General features: G+C 40.0%; 1 protein-coding gene across 2 annotated transcripts; it reads right to left on the bottom strand.

The window, feature by feature from the left end:
• Positions 1–1,701: 1,701 nt before the first annotated feature.
• Positions 1,702–9,312, bottom strand: LOC100278146 (Protein SMG7). Of its 2 annotated transcripts, none has more exons than XM_008671874.4 (8): positions 9,018–9,312; positions 8,573–8,677; positions 7,601–8,194; positions 7,395–7,517; positions 6,154–6,383; positions 3,898–6,051; positions 3,609–3,740; positions 1,702–2,240 (listed from the first exon to the last, which is right to left on the bottom strand). In XM_008671874.4, exons 2-6 carry the CDS (start codon positions 8,648–8,650, stop codon positions 3,927–3,929), a joined length of 3,150 nt encoding a protein of 1,049 aa, XP_008670096.1. In that variant the 5' UTR covers positions 8,651–8,677; positions 9,018–9,312; the 3' UTR covers positions 1,702–2,240; positions 3,609–3,740; positions 3,898–3,926. The 2 variants fall into 2 exon arrangements, with proteins under 2 accessions (XP_008670096.1, XP_008670097.1); XM_008671875.2 differs by having other exon boundaries at positions 9,127–9,208.
• Between the last annotated feature and the right edge of the window lie 2,415 nt (positions 9,313–11,727).

Here is an 11,727-nt window from a genome sequence, read left to right as displayed (position 1 = left end):
GGCCGAGGAGAGAAGAGAGGTGGCGAGCCGTCGAGATATGTAAAAAGGGAACGTATCAGGTGCTACGGTGCTCACGTGCACATTTTAAATCTAAAACGTTCATCCAACGTCTAACAGAAATATCAATTTTATAAAGAACCCATTTCACCTTCCTCACTTGATAGGAGAGGTTCTTAATCAAATTAACTGTAGTCACTGGATGTGAGATATATGTCTCAGATTTAAAATATGCACTTGAACACCATACCTCTTTGAGCTTACTTGGTGGGAGGAGTTCTTAATCAAATTAACTGCAGCCATTGAATATGAGATGGATGTCTCAAATTTAAAATGTGTATTTGAGCACCGTAACCTTTAAGCATCAGATATGTTTCCAATGTAAAAAGGGAACGATGGAAACGAATATAATTCCTTCTTTTCTCAATGGAGAAGACATATTCGTGTCTGATCGGTGGGAACTTCTTTATGATCAATTTTTCTCTTAAACTAAAATTGTATAACACAGAAATAGAAAAAATACTCCCTCAATTTTAAATTACAATTTGTTTGACGTTTTCAACCTCAATTTTGACCACCGATTTTATTAAAAAATTTAATGTAAAAATGAAAAAGTCATATATAAAGTATATTTGATAATAAATAAAATTACAATGCTTTTCTTTATTTTCTCACAAATTTTTGAATAATGATGAGGGGTCAAAAGTTAGGATTAAAAAAATCAAAACGAATTGTAAATTGAGACGGATGTAGTATATAATTTAAAAGTATGTCACATACAATCCTATATAAATACTAGTTAATTCTTAACCTTTATACTAGACAGTTGTTCGTGTTTTGCTGCGGATGTTATATATCATACAAATAGGTATGTGTTGTTTGATGGTTAGTCCTAAATTTCTAGAGTATAAGACGTGTTTGAGTGCTTGCTTTACACTTACGTGTAGCACGGAGGGTGAAACCCAAATTAGGTTCTTAATAGATTCATCCTTTAAAAAACAAAAAAAATACTTTTATCAATTGAGACATGTAAACCCACAATCAATCACTATTATTGACTAACTTAATTTGCCTGTATAAAACATGTGATAATCTAGTGTTATTATTAATCACTTTAAATCTAATAGAATACTAGATGCTTTCAGTGTTCATGTATTTTGATAAGCGTCTTCTAAATTTTGGGACCAGCATGATACAGTGATATATGTTCATTAAGGACTATAGTAAACATTACTCTTAATTTATGCACAGCTGGTTGGCGTCTTATAAGAGTGCAGCCTGCAGGATATATTCACAGACAGTGATGTAAGTTTAAGGACTGTAGTAAGCTTTGCTCTTGATTTATATACAGTTGCACGATGTCTTATAAACCTGCATATGCATATTCACATTGGCACACTAAAGAACCACGATGGAAGTAATTTCTCGATTTGGTGTGTGCGTGCAGGAAACCAATAGCACAGCTGGCCGTCATTAACTGGATCAACATTCTTTTATAATTGAATACACAAGATGACAAAGTTTACTCACATTCATCGTATGAACCGAATTAGGGGCTCACGTGACTAGAGGAAGTTGCTGACATAGAAATGGGCAGTTCGAACTGGAGAAGTATTTACTACAGTGGCTCGGTGATTCAATCTACCATGCCAATTTGCAAGTTGGGGTAGGCTAAATTGACTATTGTTCCAAAATCAATGAGCATAATAGAAACATACAAGATATTCAGTCAAATCATAGACTTTTGTAGGTAGCACCGAGGGTTGGTCCATACAGTTCCAGCAAACATATAGCCATATAGAAGCCACACAAATAACATGACAAACTGTTCCAAACGTTTAATTGCAACTTGCAACTAGCGCGACAGCAACATGACACATTGTTTCCGAAAGGAAAGGAACAATATAACTAGACGCAGTAACTTATACTTAAGAAACTACTTGGCAACATGCTCGTTGTTCCTCAAACTTTTTATTCTTAGATAGCGTAGCCCAACTGACATCCACACTGAATGGACTTTTAGTTGCGGCAGCAACCGCCCACTGACACCATTCTTGTAGCTACATGTCCAACGAGAGATGAATCATATGGTCCGTGCGGAGCGCCTATAATCACTGGATTCGAGTTTGTTTCATTAACCCTTTGTGTCAGCGTTGAAGACCTCGTATAATTCATCCCCATCAGACTGCCGACAGATCAATCATCCTCCACTCCCTCTTTGTCCCAGAAGATGGTGGCAATCCCTGTAAATTGCAAGCCAACCAAATAAGTGTATACGCAGATATATGATCCACGAGAGCGTTAACCAACATAACAGAATGCATTGAATGAATTTTGCAAATCTACAGCAACATTATCTAAAAATCTAGGCAAGCTCTGTATTCCTAAAAAATGACTGTTCACCATTCCCGTGCACTCAGCACAGTAGTCCATCCAATTGGAATTAGTCTAAATAAGGTTTATTATCGAAATATAACAATACAAGTCATTTAAGAAATATATTCATCACTCTACGCACCGGTGATGCTATATGGTGCTGAATGTTGGCCGACAAAAAGGCAACATGTCCAACAAGTCAACAACTGAGATGCGCATGTTACTTTGGTTTTGTGAGCACACAAGGGATAGAGTCCAAAACGAAGATATCTAGGATAGGGTCGGGGTGGCACCAATTGAGGAGAAATTGATTCAACATCGGTTGAGATGGTTTGGACATGTCCAAAGGAGACCTCCTGAGGCGTGCGTAGAGGAATTTTAGAGCGGGTCAATAATGTAAAAGAGGTAAGGGTCGACCTAAAATGACTTGGGACGAGACGGTTAAGAGAGATCTTAAGGAGTGGAATATCTCCAAGGAATTAGCTAATGATAGGTGCGCTTGCAGACAAGCAATCAATAATCCCGAACCATGATCTTTGCCTTTTTCCTTAACTCTATTGTCTCTCTTTCACCCTTTCGATGTTTTTCCGTATCGCTGTTTCTTGTGAGTTTCATCTCTAGCCTACCCCAACTTGCTTGGGACAAAAGGCTAGGTTGTTGTTGTTGTACCTCTTAAATGATTAAATGATGTTCCAACTTGCATAAATAAATCCAATCGCTCTAATCCCTCTCAATACGATAGAAACAGATTAAGTTCAGAAATAAAAGAAGAAAACCAACTCCAATTTAATCGATCTAGACCCTTATACTCCTGAACACCCAAGTACATATAAAATCAAGAACATTGGCTGTACTTTGTATAAATGTTAAATACTATAATACAATTTAATGTCATTTATAAATTTAGTAATTATAACTAATTACTATGCTCCCGAACAATCACATAAATGTCGTTGAACTAAAACAATCCCTGGTGTAAGATACCACAAAAACTGTTGACAATAGCAGTATAATGGGATGGATTAATTCTTGGCACTAAAGGAAAGTGGACTTAAAGATCTTAGCCCATTTTACAGCTGCATCTAGAAGCAAACAACCAGATAAACTGCAGAAGTACTTCAAGCAATTTTAAGATATTAAGTCATCTCCCATTGAATACATCAAATTCAAAAGAACAAAAAAGAAGTGGAAACAAATTGAAAGAGTGCAGGTCTATCCAGAGGCATCAAACTTACCAAACCTAAGAGCAGCCATTGTCATGCTTCAAAGACCACCATGCTCAAAAGAAATTTAACAGAGTGCTGCAGGTACGGGCCAAGCTCAATAGATCAGGCTGTGCCACTTAATCCAATAGTCCCCAGCAACTCCTACATAAGTGAAATTAAAACAAAATATAAATGAAACTGTAACATCTTCAAACATGTGAACCAAATTTCACTGCAAGAAAATATAAAACAGTGAAATGGTAGACTACACATGCTAAGATCTATTTGTAATGTTGACAACTGGAAGGGGTGTCTTTACCAGCAATCATCCTGGTACAAGTTACTGAATCACACATGGTAACTGCTAGACCAGACAGAATTTGCTGGCTCTTGTTCAGCTATTTGACCATTTTGCTGATTTCTTTGGTGGTAATTTTGGAGCATGTTCTGTTTTGAAGGCTCAAAAAGACGGAAATCTTGCCATGTCTTTTCATTTGTAGCCCCTTGTGCATGCATCCCAGATAACTGTTGTTTCCCAGGGAAGGGGAATGGAGTGGCAAATGCAGTGCTGTCACTGACACCAGAATAAACAGTTCTTAAGTTGTGAACATGATCAATCGATTGCTGATAACCATCTAGCCAGCTGTAATCATCAACCTGTGGGATCTGCAGTTTTTCAACTGGAATAGAATCATCTTGGCGCTTTGGGGCTACATGATCAAATCCTGGAGGTGGCCCAACAGGCTTTGATGGACGACTAACAGGGTTCTTCTTTGAAGCAGTTAGTGGCGCTTCTGTGAATTTCATTGGCATGCCACCTAATGGAGCTATTGAAGGTACAACTGAATCAAGTGTAGAGGGCACATTCTCTCCAGTAATTTTCAGATGATTATGCATCGAGTTTGCAGTGGTACCACCAGGTTCAATAGGTGTCTGAGATGAATACCCCATAGACTGTAAACCACTCAATCCAGGCTGCAGTCTCTGCTTTAAATAGCCATTTCCAGTTAAGTTGACAGTATTCAGTCCATTCACTAAGAGCATTTCTTGTTCACTGAGAAATTTCGAATAATCAGTGCTACTGAAACGTTGAACCATTGATGCAGATACAAGTGGTTCAGACACAACATCTGGGAAAGTTAAACCTGTGTGCTTGTGCTGAGTACCAACATGCTGTGCACCACTGCTTGTCCAGCTGGAAACAGGCTCTTCAACAGGCTGCACGAGTTCAAATCTTGGAGCAATGCTAGGAATAACACTTTGCTCACCATTGACAGCCCAACCAACGGAAGACCTGGGAAGCGACTGGTTAATGTTGTAATTACCAGCAGCTGATAGAGATGCAGTACTTGGAAAAGCATTTGACCCACCATTGGGTGGCCAACCAGTTGCAGTCATTGATCCAGTGCTCTGAACAGGCACTAAACTAGCATTGGTTGGCCAGCCAGCAGTAGACATAGGTACAGGATGAGTGTATCCATTAACCAACAGATCTGAAGGAGCTTTCGGAAACTTTTCGGAAGCTGTTGGCTTGAAAACAATTTCTTCATCATCGTCACCATCAGGACAAAACTGCACTTTAGACTGCAGTGTGCCCATATTAGAAGAAACTGAATCAAATCTTCTAGCAGCCTCATAATCCATTTCAGTGCCACTTGTTTTAAGTGCATCAGGAGATTCGTGAAGAGGGGTGTTAGTTTTAGAAACAGGAGGGTTCTTGGCCATAACAAACTTCTTCGATGATGAATCAAAATAAATTCTCAACTGATCAATCTGAACAAAGTTAAGCAGTGACTTTCCTGCAGCAAAAATTCGCTGAACCCGTGCTTTCTTCTCCTTGGTGCTTCCAAATGTGTGTTTGCTTGAGAAATCCAAAATGGTATGTGCAGGAAGCAAGGGCAGAAAACCTCTCAATTCAAGATCTTCCCAAAGGGCAAACCTGTTGCCAGTTTCACCCTCCTCATAAATGCTCATATTAGAAAAGCAAGCCTCGTCATCATCATCATTCACAGATGCAAGGTTGGTAAGGATCAACTTATTCATAAATGAGATGCATTGGCTCCAGAAGAAAGACCTGGCATTTGCATGCTTTTCCTCCATCTCTGAATCAACAGCCAACTCTGGATGGGACGCCAGCCATTCAATATAGACCAAAATGGCTGGCAGATAGAAGCTTGATGCAATATCATGGAGCTCTGAACACCTTCTGAGAATTCGTCCAACAAAGTCAAAAGCAGCCGTAAACGCACTTTGGAGCAGTACTCTGCGTTGCACAATTTCAGCATAAGACTGCCTATCAGGCTCTTTATTTACATTGTGCACTGTGAATATAAGGATGACAGTAAGTCTAACAGCAGCCAATGCATTTTCTGCAGCATCAGAACCGAAATTAAGGTCCTCTTCAAGACCAGAAGAAAGAAGAATCTGCAAATCATTGCTAACTGAAGAAAACAGCTCCCCGAATGTTTCCAAACTGTTAAAAAGGGAGAGAAGAAAAAATAATTAGGCAGATTGACACCAAGGAGAAGAGGGTTGAAGAATAGCAATTCCGATCATGTAAAGGACTGGGCTGTACCTGGTCCTCGTGAAAAGAATTCCATTGAGCCTGACGAATCTTATATAGAAGGTCTTCAATGTATCACCATTATTGCACTCGCGTTCCCTTTCAGCTGTTTCTGCATTAACATCTTTTGGTTGAAACCTTACTTCTCCCCGTCCTCGGCCCCACCCAGATGGCCGTGGGGGTAATGTCTTAGTGCTAGGAACTTTGCTGTTGTCTGGCAGCTGTCCATAGCTTTGGCGATTCTACATAGGAAGTTGTAGAAGCTTAATAGCGCAAGTCTGGGAAATAAATCATTTATTTCATGACAAAACCATTTCTGTTTTTTTTTGATAAAAAAGTATTTTCTCTGTTAGTATTGTGTGTTACTCGAGAGTACGACACTAACATGACAGAAAATAGCAAATATTGACAACTATATGAACGAATAATTATAAAGTATAATCAAGGTTAGCAATCAACCTCATCTGTTGAACAGAAGAGTCAAGTACATGGATTCAAACAGATAAACAGCAAAATGTAACATTCTTTATGACAACATAGTACTAGGAGACTGAAATACATTGACACATGAATATGGAATACATATTCGAAATCATACTACCATTAGCTATTGACTAAATATGTTCATCTCGTAGAGCAAATGCATCGATTTCTCCAGGGTATCATGAACAATTAATCCTATATAAGCCACAAAGAAGTGATATCTCGGGCTATCGATATCAACCTGAATACTAACATTACAATTGAGAACATATAAATATAGATGTCTCAAAAACTATCTGTGCTTTGTTATACTAACTTATCGATCAGAGAAACTACTGTATGACTGAACGAACTAAACAAAGAAACATCTCAAGATCAATTAACATTATAAACATTAGTTTACATGCTAAAGTATTATGAACACAACAGCTGTATACACAGTAAAAGCTGAAGGACAAAGGAGAAAATAAACATTTGCTATGTATGAACCTGCAACTTTAGTGCCATTACAAGGCACCTACAGTATATATGGTTGTTCAAAGTGACTAAGTGCCAAGAGTTATCAGACATATCACACATCAGATGCACAGGAACAATTAAAATGCTAAACAGAAATCCAACCAGATTTTCATCCATCCGGTCTTCAGATATCATCAGACAAAGAACACAAGTTTGGCAGATAAGGGTTCAAGCAAAATTTTTATCTCATATCAAACTATACAATCTTACTGAAGGTGTCAGACATGAGCTAATGAAGATAGCACCAATACCTTTTCAAAAAGAATAATCAAGTTGTCCCGTGCAGTGGCAAAAGGAGTGTCTGCAGCTAAGCTTCGGAAGTACCTATAAACAGCCACCACCTCGTTGCCGGAGTAAGAAGCTAGTATAGCAAGCTGGAAATGGCATCAGCTATAATTAAAAGAGTGGGAATAGAGAATAAATAATTGAGTGAGCAAATATAGTAATGTGGTAAAACCTGATGATGAGGGTTGCCACTGGAAGGATAGATAGAAGCTGCCTCCTTGTAGTAACTAGAAGCCGCTGTGTATTCACGACTAGCAGAATCACCATCACCATTCAAACTCTTGTAACGAGCAAGATCTCCCAAATATATCAGACACCGATGGCATGAAATCAAACCTTTCTTCAATTGAACTGTTTTCATGTCATCTCGCACAGAGTTGTTTGCATTGTCAAGGCTGTCTGGAAAGTAATTGAGTGGAAGGCCCCAATTTGATTTGATCTTTAACATCAAGTCATGATAGAAGCCAGTTGCTTCTGAAAGGAAGCTTTTGAAGGCTGATTTAATTCTCTTGACTCGATCTGGGTTAGTGTTGCTCTTCCCACTCTGAGATGCAAGTGAGCTAGCTGCACTAATGTTCCTCCTGAAGTCCTCAATTCTTTTGTAATGCAACTGCCATAGGAGATACTCTACATCTCTCTGTTCAGAGAGGTCGTGATCTATGAGAATTATCTTCTCAAAGTTGTCACGCATCTGAAGCCATATGTTGGGATCTGATGGGACTTTGGATTGTGCGGACTTACGAAGCTGGTCTTCAAGTTCATTATTCTGCATAATAACATTGCAATGTCACAACTTTATCATTATGCTTTGCGTAAACATGATTATCAATTGCATTTCCTTGCCACATGGGAGAACCCAGAATACTAGCAAAGCTTGACTTATATCTGATGAACAATTAGCTCAGGGTATTCTTCTTTCTTAAGCAATTTATCAAGTAAACGAATTAGCCTATGTAAAGACATATAAACTATCCCAACTGCTCCAGAATCCACAGTACCCGACGATTAACATAAAACAAGCAGCGCCAGGCATCCAAAAAAACGTGAAAAGGCCAGGGGCATAGCGGAAACTATGGATCAAAAACCCATAGTGTCGACCAGTAGTATAACATCCTAAGGAACAAGAGGAACTAATAGCCTTTACCCTAGTAAGGAGACGCTCGGCAAGGTCCCGCGTGGAGGATGGGGCTGCGCTAGCACTATCCATGGGAACAGTCATCATCCATCAACAGTACACGAGTTTCAGCACCTGCAGCCAAATTACGAGCCCATGAGTCACCGACGAAAAGCAAACATCGCGCCAGAAAAGTACCAATCCAATCTCGAAAGCGAGTATCCGAGTCCCGACCCGAGCAAACGAAACCCTAATCCCCCTCCTAGACGCGTAGAAGGATGAATCTACGCGCCCGGCTACGATCCCCGGCGACCAGCAACAAATCCGCGGATCTCCTCAAATCCCGGTCAACCCGAGGCGGGTGACCGCGAAATCTCGGCTCAAAATCCACGGTTCCGCACCGGGAAAACTCGCGATCGGGTCCAAGAGGAGGACGAATCCAAGGAAATCGCGAGTTCTGGGGAGGAATTCGTACCTGCGCGTTGCTTGCTATCGCGACGCGAGCGAGTGGGGAGGGGAATTTGGGGGCAGATGGCAGAGCGAGGGAAAGAGGAAGAGGAGGAGGAGGAGGAGGAGGCGATTTCCTTGTTTGTTTGTCGTCGTCGCCGTGTTGGGATTGGACTCCCTCGGCGACGGAGAAATTTAACTTTTTGTCATTATAAAAAAACATCAACTCTGATTATTACTTTTATGACTGTCTTTATAGAGAGGAGTTTGAACTAATGGTTGGCCATTTTTTTGCACGCCGCGCCCGTCACGCCGAAGCCCAATCAGCACGTAGACGTGAAATGACGACGCTGCCCCTCCTGGTTCTAGACCCCTAGGGATTACAATGCAAGATTGCATGGACAGTTCTGTGGACCGGGTTCATAGCTCATTGCTCGGCTGGCTGTTCGATTCGGCGTAGAATAGCCAGCTCCACGCACGCGCCACGCCCTCAGCCCGGCCAGCTTGTTACTCCATCTGCTACTTCACCAGAGCCCCAGGAAGAGTTGTTGTTGGACGTGGCACAGGAGCAGCCACAGTGGCGCCGAGTGGGCGTGTGTGTCGCGCCAACTGTAGAGTGAGCGGCCTAGAGTGGAAGTGAGCCCAGTAGCTGTGTGGCTGTGGCCGTGGGCCGTGTAGTTGTGTTTGTGCCTCTTGTGAGGGGTATAAAAAAATGAGAATACAATCCTGTCCTCCTACCTCCTCTTCCCTCTCTATCTTCCTCCTTCCCATTCTTCCTCCTTACTAGTTAGGTACCCGTGCGTTGCGACGGCTCATAAATTCTCACAAATTACAAATCTAAATGTCATAGCCCAATACATACATGTTAGGTGTGTTTATATGCCATGGAAAAATCATTTCTATTTTTGCACATTGTCTCAAAACTCTAAAAAGCTATAACAAAAGAACATATCATAGTGTTCATGAAAAAAGGACACGTTGCGGACGGTAAATAAATTTGTTCATTTTGAAGCTATAGAAAGATGCATTTATTTATCATTTTGAAGCTATAGAAAGATGCAAAGTACATGGTAAAAGCCATTCTATGTGAAGAATGTGAAGGTTTCGTGTACTTCGATCTGCATTTGGAGCAATGTATTTGCCACCATCTCTATCCAGATCAAATTACAGCGTGAACTCAGTGCAATCATTAATCTGGCAAGCAAGTATTAATAAACATGACAATATCAACAAAAAAGTAAGTGTTAATTTTTTTATTTAGACTGATTGTAATTACTGCACACATCAAGCGTCCCCTAAAGTACATGAACAATACAACTAATTGAACAAAGTGAAAGTTATAAGAACAAATCTTAATCGTGGTATCTCTCATATAATCGTATTCAGAGCGCTTCAGCTGGAGTTGCAAAAGATGGGGGAATCAAGGAAAAGAATGTCCTTCCTCGCATCCTGCGATATCAAGATTGAATCCAGTCATGAGATACCGTAAAAAATAAACTATAGAAAAAGGTTATCATAACTTACAAACTTCCTTCATCAGTCTGTAAAAAAAGAACAGGAAGTAAAGGAATATCACATGCACCCTACATGTTCACCATATGGCTATACCGTGCAATAATTTAGTTGTTTCCTATCTTAGTAAATGAATACATTGAAGCTCACAAATAACATAAATATCTTGATCAATAGACCAACTCTATTTGGTTTTCATCTTAACAAACAACAAGATGGTTTGTTACCTGCAGACCATGATTCTTTGTGTGATCCTTACCACCCCTAATTGCAAGACCTCTAGCTCAAAAATAGCAAAACACTCCCCACTCCATGCAAGCAGCAAACACAGTACAACAAGTAAACAAAGCAAGTGGACAACGACACTTCATGGGCAGATTTAGGAATCTTCCCTTAGCTTAGGTCGACCCCTGACAATCTCTAGATGTCCCTAATCCCAATCGAGCATCGTAGTTATGAACCAACACTTTTCTTCCCTTCTAGAGTCAATGTGGCCCAGCTCAACTGAAGTTAAAGGAGGGTTTGGACCCTGCATAGAGCCCAAACATGAAACAATTCATTCAGCTATAACAAAAAAATCGGATGCAACTGGCAATAATCAAAATTTATGAATAATTACAAACCTTGTATATTCTATTGATTCGAAAATGCATGCAAACAAAATTATTCTTGTCACGAGTACACTACGCAGGTTCATGTTTGCTCTTGTGTTGGCAGTTTACCTACCCTAGTATAGTTTTGAAATATGAATATAATGGTAAGATATAAGTGGACCAGTCATGTCAATTTTATTGCTAGTTTAAAAAGTGTTTCTTTTCAAGGAATCTCTCTACTCAACAACATTTGGTTAGGACAACAGACTTGCAAATAATATTTTTGTTTGATGTTGAACAAAGGTTAGGGTACGAATGCCAATATGCAAGGATCTGTAAATAAATACATCTGCCGTTGCTTTCTAATTTTGACAGGTTGGTGTCATACACTACTTTTCGTTCTTGAAAGCTAGAGAGGAACTCGGCTGTGTACCTATAAGCTGTGGTGAGGCCTCACAAAGGATTAGCTGCAACGGTTTCCTTATGTTTCTATGTTTCCAGATTGCCATGAACTGAACCATTCAGTTATATCACCGATTAGATGAAGAAACAATTGCAAGCAGCCCAAAGGCTCTTCCGCAAACAAATCAGGCAAATGGTTAATAGTAAGACAGCTATAAACATACTCCACTC

This window comes from Zea mays, chromosome 2, assembly GCF_902167145.1.
Source record: "Zea mays cultivar B73 chromosome 2, Zm-B73-REFERENCE-NAM-5.0, whole genome shotgun sequence".
In the NCBI taxonomy this organism is placed as follows: Eukaryota; Viridiplantae; Streptophyta; class Magnoliopsida; order Poales; family Poaceae; genus Zea; species Zea mays.
This window is presented reverse-complemented; position numbering and strand designations above follow the sequence as displayed.